Source organism: Fukomys damarensis, unplaced genomic scaffold, assembly GCF_012274545.1.
Source record: "Fukomys damarensis isolate Sample0158 unplaced genomic scaffold, DMR_v1.0_HiC HiC_scaffold_3, whole genome shotgun sequence".
Classification (NCBI taxonomy): Eukaryota; Metazoa; Chordata; class Mammalia; order Rodentia; family Bathyergidae; genus Fukomys; species Fukomys damarensis.
In genome coordinates, this window is record NW_022900915.1 from 44405035 (window position 1) to 44419105 (window position 14071).

Sequence of the window (14071 nt, forward strand, 5' to 3'; positions counted from 1 at the left end):
CCCCTTCCCTCCTGCCCCCCCCCCCCCCAGGCCTGTAGACCTCTCCAGTGCCCAGCGGTGGTAGCCACCGGGCTCTCTCACTGGACAGCCAGGCCACTGCCTTCTGCTCCCCAGAGTTTCTTTTGTGCATGGCATTTGAACTTGAAGTGTAGTGAGGCTGCTTGGCTCGGACAGCAGCAAGGAGGTGAGGACTGGGAGGGATGGGCAGGCAGAGGAGGGAGGTGGAGCCTACAGTCATGCCACCAGAGGGCACATTAGTGAAAAAGGTCAATAAAATCGGAGATTGAAAATACGGGTAAGTGCTTATAAAGAAGCCCGTAAAAATACATGTGGTCCTGTAACCCCAGCTGTCTGGGAGGCTAAGGCAGGAGGATCACAAGTTTGAGTCCAGGACTTAGCAAGGCTCTGTCTCAAAAAGGGGGAGCAGGGTTGGGGATGGAATGTAGTGCAGAGGCCCTGAGTTCTGTCCTCAGTACTGGAAGACAAACCCATAGAACCCACCACTCGGGGCAGTGCTCAGATCCCCGTACGTGTGCAGGTCTGCTGGCCTGAGTGGAATAACTCGCCAGTGAGGAAGACAGCTGAGGGAGATCAGAGCAGACCTCGAGGTGATGCAGGCGCCCAGGCTGGTGTTCAGGGGCTGTGCTATGGTGCAGACCACTGCCTGCCTCAGCCCCACCCCAACACCATCGCTTTTGCCTGTGGCCTCTGCCGTGCCTGTGATCTTGCCCCCTTGTGGCAGGGCTCTGACTGGTGCTGTGTGGGAGCCTTCTGAGTCCCCAGCTGGCCCCCTTCCGAAGACTGACTTTCTGGGAGCGCAGGTTGGCGCGGGGGTGGTGTCAGTACCTGCAGGCTCTGCGGGGACTTGCGTGCCTGCCGAGGTAATGTATTTGGTTGATTCTGACTCACCCAGTGTGCCTGGTGAGGTTTTTTGCAGCCCACAGGACGAGGGTGCCAGAGGCTGCTACAGGAGTGCGGTTACCCAAGTCTGTTTTATTTCATCAATGCGTGGGTGGGCCCCGCAGTCCTTGTCCCCTCCCAGGGCGCACACCTTGCACCACAGCCAGCAGGCGCGCTGGCCTTGAACCTGTGCCCTCGCACCTTGTGCTTTGGGTAGAGGTCATGTGGTCATGTGGTTGAGTGGCCCTGGGGCTGCCTGCCCGCTCAGGACCCGCCTGTCCCCCTGTACCTCAGGTCACTCCTGTGCACCCTGCGTGGTGGCTGGCAGAGTCCAGGCTCCACACGGCTCCTCTCAGGCTCTGGTGTCCCCAAGCCCTGGTCCGGTGTTCCTCTTCCTGTTTTTCATCTTCCTCCTTCCTGTTCCTCGTCTTTGGAGTTCTCGGCCCTTTCCTTTCCCTCTTCTGTCTGGAGAGGTGACTCCATCTGTCCGAGGAAGCCTGGCTTTCCTGTTTATCTCCAGCTGTCTCCCGCCTTGGTGCTTGCCATGGTCGCTATGTGTGAGACACACTCTGGGGAGAGCCTGGCCGCATGCCCAGCATGGGGGCCTGGAGGTGCTCGTTCTGGGCCTGCCATAGGCGGGGGCCGCAGTGACACAGGCTCTATGTGTGACTCCTGCTGCCCAGTCCAGCCCTGGCCCTGGACATCTGGAGCTGGTGCCGACCTGTGGCTCAAGGCACAAGCTGCAAGGTGCAAGTCCTACCCCTGGGTGCAGACTGGCAGCGCCTTCTTTCCTTGGGTCCCACTGTGTGCTGGACCGGCTGGCAGAGCTGAGGGGCAGCCTGGGCCTGTACCTGCTGCTTTATGGTAAAGGACGCAGGTGTCCGGCCATGCCATGCCTGGGGGCTCCGAGGTGGGAGCCGGAAAGGGGGGTGATGTGCGTTTCCTGTCACCTTGGAGATTCGCATTCTGAGTGCTTTGTGTCCCTTCCAGCTGGCCTGCTGCTGCGGGACAGCGGGCTGCTCCCTCTGCTGTGGCTGCTGCCCCAAGATCCGACAGTCGCGGACCACCCGCTTCATGTACGCGCTCTACTTTATCCTGGTCGTCCTGCTGTGCTGCCTGATGATGTCGCCCACCGTGGCCAAGGCCATGCGGGAGCACGTGAGTTGCCTCTCCTCCGAGGGCGCTGGGCAGGGGCATGGGCAGGACAGCCCTGAGGGTTGGGTGCGCGCGGCCCCTTGGACCTCGCAATGCCTGTCCACGGCCCCCTGGCCACAGTGGGCTTCCTCAGTGGCCCAGAGGCCACGGCCCCCTGGGCAGAGCGGGACATCACTGCGCCTAGTGTCTTTGGGCCACTCATCCTGAGGATCGCAGACTTGCCTTGTAGACACCTGCTTTTCCCTGTTTCGAGCTGGCTGCCCATGTACCAGGCTGCAGCTGTTACAGCCCTTGAGGTGACTGTGTGGGAAGGATGGTCCCACACATAACGGAGAGTGGCCCTGGATGCTTTTCAACTCTGGACAGAGTTGTCTGGCTGTCTTCAGGGACGGAGACTTGGGTGCCAGCCGCTCTGCAGGCTGTGTACGCCAAAGAGCATCCACGTGGGACTTCTAAATTTCCCGTTCTCCTCAGGAGATCTCTTGATTGGCCAGGTTACAGGGGGTTGGTGGGGTCTCGGAGGGAACCTTGCAGAAAACCCCGTCTTCCTGTCTAGCACCCATAGACAAAGGAGACAAACATGTCAGCAGGTACATGCCAAATGTAAGTGTGATGAAAAAATAGGGCAGACGTTTACGTGCCCTAGCTGGATATCTAGATAAAGTCATAAAATCAACTGCTGCCACTCTTCCACTGATGAAACTGGTCTGCTCTTGCTGAATGTTCAAGAACTGAGGGTTGGGAGACCAGAACTAAATAGGTCACTGGGCTGAGAGGACAGCCATGTTTTTGCCCTGGACCTCCAAGGCCAGTAAGGACCAGGACCCGAGAGGACATTTCTATGGGATCCCGCAGCTTTGGTGAGTCACCTGACCCCCGAGCAGGGAGACTGCTGGACCCCAGAAGACAGGACTTGGCCAGGCTGTGTCATGCCAGGAGGGGGGGCTCATGGAAGGAAAAATGTTCTTGTGCTTCTGAAGAGCGCCCTGTGGTCCAGCACAGACCATGACCCAGGCTGGTATACGGCGCATGTGACAGAACTGAAGAGGTAAGGGGCTTTGACCAAGGCCTCGAAGTAATGACGGAGGGGACTAATGGCCTTGGTGTACTTCAGGAGGTGAATTGTGATCGAAGACATCTACCTTAACTTGGTCTTGAGCTCCCACAGCCGGAGGACAGAGCTAGTCATACATATGAGTAACTACAAAAGGGCTGGGCAGACAGGGGCAGGGCCAGCTGGTTACAGTTGCTCTTCCAGCCTTTTAACAGCAGTGTGGGCCATGGCTCCTCCCCAGTCTGCCTTTCTGTCCTGTTGCTCGTGTTTTGGCTACACACTCTTTCATCTCTTGGTAAATCTTGCCTGTTCTTGCCCAGAGGCTGCCTAATGCCAAGTGATCCTGCACATGGGACCCACTGTAAAGGTGCTGGCCTTCTCCTGCCAGGCCCAGATGATCGTCCTGGTAAAGTCTCCCACCCGCTGCTCCCCACAACAACCCTGTTCCACTTGGAGAAGCCAGATCGGTCGTTGCCGGTTCTTGGACAGCAGTTGGCTGGCTGTCTCAGCATGGGGAGTTGTAGGGACGGGCCATGTAGGTCAGGAAAAGATAGGGTGACGGCCTCGCTGAGTGTTGCTGGAGTTGTGAGTGGAGAGTTTAAGGGTGGTGGCCTCTGCCTCTGCAAAGTAGGCTCCAGCAATCGGAAAGATGAAGGCAAAGAAACGAAGCTCAGCAAGGTCCTTAAGCCCCACCCACAATCCCAGCTCCCACAGGACAACAGGAAAGGTCATATGATCGGAAGACATCCAAGGGGGTGCCAAAGACAGCCAGGGTGTGAGGGTCGGGGGAATGGATGTCGCGGGAGACCCCTGCAGCAGGTCCCAGCCTCCCGTGCGCCACCACAGCACCAGCTAGAGGTTACAGAGCAGGTGGAACAAGACTTAGAGTGAAACTGAATCTTGGGTCCTCGTCAGTGCCGCTGATGGCAGCAAAGACCCAAGCACATCCAGTATTTCTTGAACACAATCGTGGGAAGGAGTGGGGAGCTGGGGAGCTTCGAAGGCATCTAGTGAATGACTGCCGAACACCTGGCATGATGGTGCCAGCCAGGGCTGTCGGGAGGAGGCGCTGCTTATCTTGCTAGGACAGAGGAAATGAGTACTGGGACCAGGTGCAATTAGCAAGCGACCCACAGGGTCAGTGAGAAGCCATAATTCAGGGGAACGGGTTTTAATTGGGGTCACGCTGACCTCAGCTGCACGTGACTCAGCAGAGCCCTGCCGCTCCACAGACCAGGACTTGGGCCTCGGTGACAGCCATTAGCAAAGGAGCAAGAGTAGCCCAACTCTGCTAGCTGACATGTCTGTGTGAGTCACACAGGGCTTCGTTCTGACTTGGGATATAAAACAGTACGGCCGGATTAGGGAATGCCAGGAGCATGCACCACTCATGGCCCGCTAGTACTGGGCAGGGGTGTCTGCTGCACCTCGGAGACAGGAAGAATCCAGGAGCCTGCTTGGGACAAGGATCACAATAAAAAGGAGCCGTAGATGAGGGTCCTTGAGTGTTTCCCTTTCATTGCTCCCTACTTGTCAAGTAGCCATTGATCATTTTCTTAACCTTCAAGTAAATTATTTTCTTAGTTTAAAAAACATGTTTATTGCAAAGACGCATTGGTGTGAGCCCCCTGCCCTCCCAGTTTGGCCGAGCACACTTACCTGGCACGCTTGGCAGTGTGCCTCACTGCAGTGAGCTCAGTGACTTAGACTGACTTGCGCTCAGCCCGTGTGTGACTGGGCAGCACGAGTGGGCAGCCTGGCCTTCCTGGGCTGGGACGCAATGGCAGCCCTGCTCAGGAGGGCGGCTCTCATCCCCTTAGAACCCGGCCAGCAGGAGGGGAGGGAGCCGGGAGCTGGCTCCACGCATTACAGCCGACCGATCGCATTTGTGTTCTGCATGGTTGCGGTGCTGGACACAGTGCAGGCGAGGTGGGCACTCTGGCACTGGCCCGAGCCATTTTTCTGAAGCACGGATCCACGAGTCGAAGGCGACAGTTGGAGGCTGTGTGTTGGTGAAGTGCGTGGCAGACGCTGGAGACTTGGAACCTGGAAACTGCCGGGGACTCTGTCCCCATGTGATGTCTGTGGTGCCATCTCTGGTCCGGAGAAGTTATTGGTCCTGGCGGAATTAAGCCTCAGACCCAGAGACAAAGTCTGGAACTGTGCAGACAGAAGGCTCTCTCTGGGGGGCTCGTGGGAGAGGCTGCTGTAGGAGCAGAGGCGATTGGAGCCGCGGTGTGGGTTTCGTCATGTTGAGCACCCCCGGGTCTCAGACAGCCACAGTCAGTGTCCCGCTTTTTGCCTTTGGCAGAACCCCCGAGAATGCATGAGCCAACTGTGTTGCCAGCCTCAGCCTGGGGAGGAATAGGGTGTTCAGAGTTGACATCGACCGCGTAATGAACACATCTGTTTTCATTCTGAGCATGTTAGCTGTGTCTTCTCTGTCACCACCGCTCTCACCTGAGTGTGGGTACTGTCCTGATCCCGCTGTGGGAAATTTTTTTTTTTTTTTGGTACTGGGGATTGAACTCAGGTCCTTGCGTTTGCAAGGCAGATGGCGGAACTGCTGAGCTAAATCCCCGGCCCCCACCGTGGGATTTAAACCCAGCCCAAGTATGTTCTGAGTTCCTGGGCTCTGTACAAGGGACGATCAAAATATGTAGTGAATGCTTAAATTTAAAATAAATTACCGCAATAAGAGCCACATTGGCATTATTCTCCTCAGAACCCTCCCCTGGCTTTAAGTACAATGGTCTCAATATCTCACCACTTTCTGAAGCAGTGCTGGTGACGGAGAAGCTGCTGAAGGCTGCTGGGCAGGAGCGATCCTTTTGGGGCCTGGGGGAGAGCCTGGCCGGAGCCCAGCAGTGGCATGGGGTGAGGGCCGAGAGGAGAGGAAGGGCAGGCTGACTGACGGAGGCCTTTGTGAGTGACCCCTCCCAGCCCCCTGAATGCACCTATTGAGAAGCGGCTTGGCGGGGCTTCCTGCCTGGGAGGAGGCCCTGTGGGTGGGACCGGCTCTTTCTGTCCCGCCAGCCTCCCCAGTGTTCTGGCTGGGAGGAGAGGGCCGAGCTCATCCCCAGGTGGGCGGACAGCCTTGAAAGGCCGCCTGTGGCAGGCACACTGGACCTCCTGTGTGCTGTGTCGCCCCGATGCTGGAAGAGGAGGTGGGAAGAAGGGGTGCTTTTCACGGCCCAGGGCTGCGTCATCCTCGCAGCTGTGTGGGCTGGGAGTGTGGGTACGGCAGACTCGAACCCAGTTCCTGCTCAGCTTGCCAGTGTCTCACCAGATGTCCCCAGAGTGACAGAGCCTTCCTGAGGGTCCCCCACGCTCTTCTGTGGGCAGTGGTGGGAGGAGCCCGTCCCCGGGTGTCTTCCTGGCCCGCCTATCCAGTGCTGTGCTGGGGAGGGCCTTGAGCTGAGGTGGAAAACAGCCCATAAACACAGTGTCTGTGCAGTGGCTTTGTGTGGAACACAGAACCGCCCTAGGGCGTGCTATGGACCCATCTTTTCAGAAGAATGTGCCAGTGTGGTCTGCTGCGCTGAAGCCCAGGTGGAGCTCTTTGCTCTCAGCAGCTGCTCTGGATGTGTTTTCTTAGAATAGTATGTGAAGCTGAAGAGAAACACTGCTTGCCCGCTTCTTTGACTGTGGAGGATTTGCTTGTTTTGCTGTTTTTGATCCCAGCAGGGTGGCAGGCTTTTCCAGGTCTCTGAGCAGCTCTGGAGCTCCTTGTGCGGCTGGCCTGATCTGTATCTAGTGCTTCAGGAGTAAAGTAGGGTCCCAGACCCAGCCTGTTTGAGTTGCCTGGTGCAGCTGGCAGTGTGTCTGCTGCTCATACCCTTGGGGCGCCCTTCCCTGCCGGTGGAGTGACCCCCACTCATCTCCACACACTGTGGCCTGGATTCCAGTCTCTGGCTGCTCCCCTCCTCCCCTGGGCCTCATCCTCCCCAGCCAGGCAATGTGAGAAAGGTCTGGGGCGGTGGCTGTGGAAACCTTGGCTGTCCTGCCGTGAGCCCTCACTTTTGTTCTGTGTTTTTGAGTTTGAACCAAGGAAAAAGAGGTTTGATCCTTGTCCAGCAATAATTTAGAGTTTTCCAGAGAGCGAGAAACTACTTCCTGTCTCACCCAGTCTTTCAGAGGCGCCAGCTGTTAGCGGGGATTTCTGGCTGAGGGAGGGAGAGAATGGGGAGAAGCGAGCAGCGTTCTGCAAGGTCCTGCTGAGCCCCTGCAGGTAAGGGCCGCACAGCTGTCAGCGCCGCAGGTCGGAGGGGGCGAATGCCGGGCAGATGCCGGGCAGATGGACAGACTGACCCACGGCGGGACTAGGAGACAGCGCGTAGGAGTCCAGAGAGCGTCTCCCCTGCTGGCCACCGATTTCCTTTGTCAGCTGCAGCCCTGAAGGATGAACCGGAGAGTTCCGGAGTGGGCACTCACGTGTTTGCAGCTGTTTGCTGCCCGCTGCTGCCCCGCTTTAGCAGCTGCCGTGGCATCGGTGACGCCCGGCTGCTGAACTGAGCGTTTGTGTCCAGTGCACTCTCATTTTATGAGTTTATGGCCCAGGGTGCTTCCCGGTGACCTTGGCAGTTTTACAGTGTATTGTGATAATTGCTTTACTTTTATCATTGTTATTTATTGTTAATCTCTTTACTGTGCCCAGCTCATAAACTCAACTTTATCAAGCGTACTTACAGGAGAGATGTACTGATTCAGGTGTGATCGACAAACACAGTGGGTGATTAAATAAGAATCAAAGTATTAACCACAGTAAGAGTCACACTGCCAGGAGTCCCCTCAGTGACCCTCACTTCGAATGCTCTCAACCCGCTTCTCGTCACTTTGTGAAGTGGTTCTGGCCTCCTCCTTCGTGTCTTTTTCTGTCTGCCTTGATGTCCTGAATGGATTCAAAATGGTCTTCCAGATAAGACGTGATGCTGTGTCCTCATCCACCTTGGTCACCGGGTCTGGCACCGTGTGACCTCTGACTCTTCCTCAAAGTCAAAATAACCGAGAAAGTGAAAGGTCTTGAACGGATTTAGGACACCGAGGCAGCCAGGACAGCACAGCCAAAGACCCTCAGGAAAGAGGACACCAGAGTGGCCGCAGGAAGTGGCAAAGGCTATGGGATGCATGCGTTCAACGTGAGGGGGTTTTGAGAGGGACTCGTGGCAATGTGTTTTGTCTGTAATGGATTTTCAGAAATGTAATCATTCACTGTAACTTTGTCACACTTTGTATATTGACATGTGTTCTGTTTTTATTATTATTTGTGTAAATCTTTTACCATGCCTGCTCTGTCCCGTGTGTGTGTGTGTGTGTGTGTGTGTGTGTGTGTGTGTGTGCAGGCAAACCACGGTGTACTGTCAGAGTTGGGTGGGTTCAGGCCCCTACGGTGTCTTCGAGTGTGTCCTGTCTTCCACAGTCTGACTTCATACCCTTCCCAGAGGTTGGCAAGGGCACTGTATTACTTTGGTTAAACTAGACTCTGAGTACATTCTTTAAATTGTTAAAAATTTATCCATTTATTCATTTATCCATTGACCCATTAGATGTGGGTGCCAAGCTTTCCGAGGGGTGCAGGGGACCTCAGCGTGAACATAGAAGGAAGCGAGGAAGCTGGTATGTGAACCAGGCCCCGGCTTAGGCTGCATGAGGCCCAGTGTGTGCGTGTCTGTCCCCTGCGCCCCTGGTACCTCCATGGACACCGGGGTGACGGGATGACGCAGGTGCGCTGCCCCCATCCTGGGGTGGACACTGCGGGTGAGGAGGATGTTTGTCATACGACGTGTTGGTTGCCTTCTCCAGATGGTTGAGCAGAATCCCAAGGGGTTGGTGGTTTTTCAAGTTCAGCAAAACTGTTTCTGAGCCTCCAGACCAGTCTGAAATTATCCTTCAGCGCGCAGACTTTCATCAGTGAGCAGTTATTTTTGGGCTCCCAGGCCGTGTTTGTGTAACAGATGTGAGGCCTTTTGTGGTGCTCAGGGCGCTGTAGGCTCACGGGTATTTAACCCCGCACTCCTCCAAAAATGATAAACAAAGAAGATGCCCGCTTTGCTGCCCTAAAGCTGTGCGCCCTGCGAGAGGGAGGCCTGCAGTGCGGTCCACTTACAGCCGCTTCCAGGGGCCAGTGCAGGGCGGCCGGGTTACAGGAGAGGAAGCTGGACAGCCTGCAGCCCCAGGAAGTTGTCACCGATGTCACTTGCCTTTGAAATGTCAGTTTGTCCTCAGGCTGCTCTCGGAGTTATGAGAAGGTGGGCTCAGGTGAGCCAGGCTGGTGCACGGCCCCTGGGGACACGGTGATGAGTGGGCGTGTCTGTGTCCCTGGAGACTCACCGCAGAGGCCGGAGTGGGCTGCTGGCCCCATGTGGTGTGGGACCCTCCTCGGCACCGGCCTGGTCTCTGCAGGATCCAAGCTCGCGCAGGGTACACAGTCTGCTGTGTGCATTGTGCGTGCACCGGCAGGCGCAGAGTGAGGCTGGTAGCAGGGAGCACAATGCACCTGTCAGCCTGTGCGCAGGACTCACAGGATTACGCATCCAAAGCAAGCGCTACCAATGATTCAAGGGCGCCTTTATGTTGAGTGAGTAAATGAGACACAGAAGCGTACACATCACAGGGTTCTCTTAGGTGAGAAGCCCCAGTGTAAATGAAGAACAAAAGGAAAGATGGATAGTAGGAAGCAGGGAGGGAGCTGTTTCTAAACTGAGAAGGGACTGAGAGAGGGAGTGGGAATGGGAGAAAAAGGAACTAAGATGAGTTCTGTACACGCACCACCTCCACACAGGCAGTGTGTGCGCCGCGTACGGCAAACGTGCACCAAAACCTAAACCAGCAAGCCCAGAACAGCGAAAAGTGCTGGGGAAGTGGCAAGGATGGGAGTGAAAGAGGCCAGCCCAACCTGCCCCAGGACCCTCAGAGCCTGGCCCTCAGGTCGGTGTGTACCTGGGGTCTGCCCGGGAGGCTGGGGCGTGGTAACTCGGCTCCCGGGAGCTGCAGGGTGTAGCTGTGGTGCAGCCCCCCGTCCTTATTAAGACAGGTCTCGCTGTGTAGTCCAAGCTCTTCTTGGACTTACTATGTAGCCCAGGCTGGCCTCGAACTCACAGTAATCCTCCTGCCTCAGCCTCCTGCGTGCTGGGATTACAGGCGTATAAACCTCTGCGGGCATGCCTGTCTGTAGAAGTTCACCTAAGGTGCAAAGTCCTGAGCAGCCCAGATGAGCCGAACGTGTTGGAAGTCCGTGGTGTGCAGCATGTGTGAGTGTGCGGCATTTCACTGGAGCGCCCTTCCCCGAGAGCCGTCCCTCATGGCGGCCTCCTTTGCTGCATCTGCCCGGATTCTGTCCTCCTCTCTAGTCCCCCCGTCTCCCTGGAGTCCCCACCATCCATCTGCCACAGGCCTTAGGCTCCGCGGCTGGGGCGCCCTGCTCCTCTGCTCCCTGGCGCCCTGCAGTCTGGGATTCCAGGCTGAGGCACAGGTCAGCACGGCCGCCTGCCCACCCTTCCTTCCCAAGGTCCCTGTCCTTGCTGCCTCGGCCTCCTCGCTCCGCTCCACTTCTCCCTGGGATTCTTCCCTGGGATTCCCCTTCCCGGCCAGGCCTGGTGTGGCTCTTGTTCCCAGAATCTGCCTTCAGTGTGATCCGCTCTCCCAGCTGAGAGGAGCGGCCACTGCAGGGCAGTGTCTGTGCCAACCTTCAGGGTTCTGAGGACAAACTGCTGGGGACGTGGGAGGAGAGGAGCGAGAGAGGAGAAGGACGCCGAGCAGACGCCCTTTCTGGTCTCTCTTGGGACCCCGTGCCGGGTCCCTGCCCACTCTGCGTGCCAGACGCTGCCCCAGCAGGTCTGCTAGAAGTGTATCACCCCAGACCTTCCTGGCCAATCTCACCTTCCCTCGGGAGCCAGGACAGCAAGATCGGAACAACTGGAACCTTCTCAGGGCTTCCAGCTGCCCGCTGTTACGCGGGTGTCAAACCTGCACGTCCCCTGGGGCCCCGGGCCAGGCAGGACCCTGCAGACCACCCTCCTGAGCTCTCCCAGGCAGGCGTGGGACCCGCGCCAGGCCTCTTCCCCGAGCCCCGAGGCTTCCTCTGCTGCTGTGCAAGCCGCACCCAGACCGTGAGGATGCACCCCAGCCAGGCTCTGTAGCTCCTCACTGTCAGAGCCATGCGTCCTGAAACCCTTTCTGTGACAAGTCAGGAACCCGCTGTGGCTGGATTGGGGTCCCTGCGTCTTCACCAGGGGCTTCCTTGGACCCTGTTGGGGCCTCCTGGGAGGTGGTAGGGTTGGTGAAACCACACTCTGGAATTTTAATTCTCTTTTAGTAGTGACACATCACTGATGTTTTTCTTCAAAAGCATCCAGCACCTAAATGAGAGCAGTGAGTAGCGGTGGTTGTTACTGTCGGTTTCCTAGGCAGCCCCGGGTCCTGGGTCTCTCTAGGGTCTGCACTGGACCTGGGCCGCCTGGTTCATGGGAAGCAGGGCCTCACCGATGGCCCAGTGACGGGACCCAGGTGGAGGCCAGGTGGAGAGAAGCGTCACAGACCCTTGACGACTGCATGGAGTGCGTGGCCGGCCAGGAGGGCAGGCGAGGACTGAGTAAGGGAGTGGCCCAGCGGAGAAACTTTTCCAGCCCGGCATACCTGTCCCGGTCTCCTTCCTAGAGTTTCTGAAATTTCCTGCTTGGGCTGAGCTGCCCAAAGCCCTCCTGGCATCTGGTGCCGGTGCTGCTCTGGAAATTGATCTGATGAACGTGGGAGTCGAGAGCTCCCAGTGCCTCTGCTCTCCTCTTGTCAGGTCACAGCACCTGGGAGTGCCGCTCCGGGCTGTGCTGCTCTGGGGTTGGGGGACAGGGCCAGCATCTTCCTGCTCTCCTTCCCGGAGCAGGTGTGTCTTAACTACTTGCTGTAGGGAAGCGTCTTTCCTGCTGTGAGTTCAGATGCTGTCTTCCTGGGCTGTCGAGGCAGTGCAGCACAGCAGGCAGGGGCCGTTTCCCGGGCCCACTTGTTGCCCAGCTGTCGGTGCACAGCTGACCTGTAGCAAATCCTCCGGCCGAGGGCACGAGCACCTGCAGAGCCCTAAGGGGCCCAGCGCCTGTGTTCAGAGCGGGGTGTGGCCATCGGTGGTCCGCACAGCTGCCCGCCCCCTCTCTCGAAAGCGAAGGACGCTTGCTTACTGGCAGCTAGGGGTTGGCAGCTGTGCTGAGCACGTCACGGGGTATTGGTACAGCTCGCTGGGCATGAGTTTTCACGGAGCTGGAGGGGAGGCTGAGCTAGTGGAGGAGGCCTTGTCCCCAGGAGGGAGCTGAGGCCTCCCCTCAGGCACCGAGCCTGGGGGGCGGGGCCTGTCCCCACCCCACACAATCTCTAAGTGGCAGCCCGCCTGGAGTTCTCAACAGCAAATATTTAACCAGAGCGAATTCCTCTGGCCGGGATCCCACCTGCTTGTTCAGCCCGGAGGCTGTTTGCCTAGAACCACTGCCCGTTCCCTCCCGAGGCTCTGGGCGCCCAGCCACCCAAGCGCCCCAGGTCCTGGGTGGTGCCACTGGTCTGGCTGCGGTGTGGCCTGGGGCGCCGGGGAGGGAAGCCCGAAAGGGCCCGCGGCGGTGCTGGGCCTCGCACAGGTTACCCCGCGGGTCGGGCCAGGGTCACCCACAGAGGGGCGGGGAAAGGGGCGTGACGCAGTGAGCACGGGCTGTGTAGGTTTAAAGTAGAGGAGTCCTCCACCCCACTCCGACACAGCTGTGGCAGTTCCCCCTGGAGCCAGATAGGAGGTGAACCACAGAGCTACATCCCTGGCCTTTTTCTTGCTTTTCTTGATCTCCCCACCCCATGGCTTAATGCCAGTTAGGCAAGGGCTATACCACTGAACTATACCCATAACTGTTTTTTTCTCTAACCCCACTCTTTTGCTTAGACAGGGTCTACCTAAGTTGCCCAGGCTGACCTCAAACTTGGCATCCTCCTGCCTCAGCCTTCTGAGTAGCTGGAATTACAGGTATACACCAAATGTCCAGCCAAAGCTCTGCAATTTTGAACCACCTTCCATATGCTGACCCACATCCCAGCAGGCTGAACTTGTAGACACTCCCAGAAGCGTCTCTGTGGCTCCCCTTCCCTGCTTCCTGCCTTTGTATCCATCCTCGCGGTAGCTTGGGAGCTGTCCTGCCCTCTAGTCCCACTGGGCTGTAGAGCCAATACCCTCACGCCCTCGGACCCTGGGTGCTAAAGGGCAGAGCCTGTCCTGCTCTCTGGGCTGTACCCGTGCACCCCAAGTGCCAGTGCCTTGAAAGATGATGACACCGCTCTTCCAGGGTTGTGGCTCGCCTGGACCTCGAGGGCTCTGCAGCTGGGATGGGCACCAGGCTGTGGGCTGAGGACTCCAGAGACCACCTGTGGCCCCCGCCAGGACCGGGTATCAGGTCCCCATCTCCCATGAAAAGAGCCTAGGCTTTGCAAGGCCCATCCAGGTCTGGGGAGGAGGCCTCTGCTTTGTGCGTGCCACTTGGACACATGTGAATGGCTTCTTATAAAAGACAGATTTCCGGAGATTTCCTGTCTGCAATTTCTCTGAGTCACATCTTGAAAGATGCCAGAGCAGCGTGTCTGAGCTGGTGTGCTTGGTAGCCAACCGGATAAATGGAGGGCATTAGTTCCATGCCTTCCTCTGATGATAACACGGGCAGTTTTAGGAATTTGTGCAAACATGAGGTCGAAGTCCTCGTGTCTGTTCGTGAGTGAGAATGTGTCCTAGAGCAGTGTCAGAAGAGGCTGTCTTTGCCGAGCATACTTGGGCGAGTTTGGAAAACACCTCTGATGCAAGTGTGTCCCTGAGCAGAGACCTTGGGAGAGGAGCCCTCGTTCTAGAAGGCGACACCAGCGAGACTTGGCCTTCCTCTGCGCGGCCAGACACCTTGGTTTGGTCGTTTATGGGCGTCCCAGTAGCTTCGGTGTTTAGGAAAATAAACTAAA

The 14071-nt window shown here is 57.4% G+C and overlaps 1 protein-coding gene across 1 annotated transcript in view; it reads left to right on the plus strand.

Moving 5' to 3' along the window:
* The first annotated feature begins 1746 nt into the window (after window positions 1-1746).
* Serinc5 (serine incorporator 5) overlaps window positions 1747-14071 on the plus strand; it is a 39616-nt gene continuing 27291 nt past the window's right edge. The window contains exons 1-2 of the mRNA XM_010643034.1: window positions 1747-1764; window positions 1891-2058. Of these exons, the coding sequence (XP_010641336.1) occupies window positions 1762-1764; window positions 1891-2058 (171 nt within the window). The 5' untranslated portion in view covers window positions 1747-1761. The remainder of the gene's footprint in view (window positions 1765-1890; window positions 2059-14071) is intronic.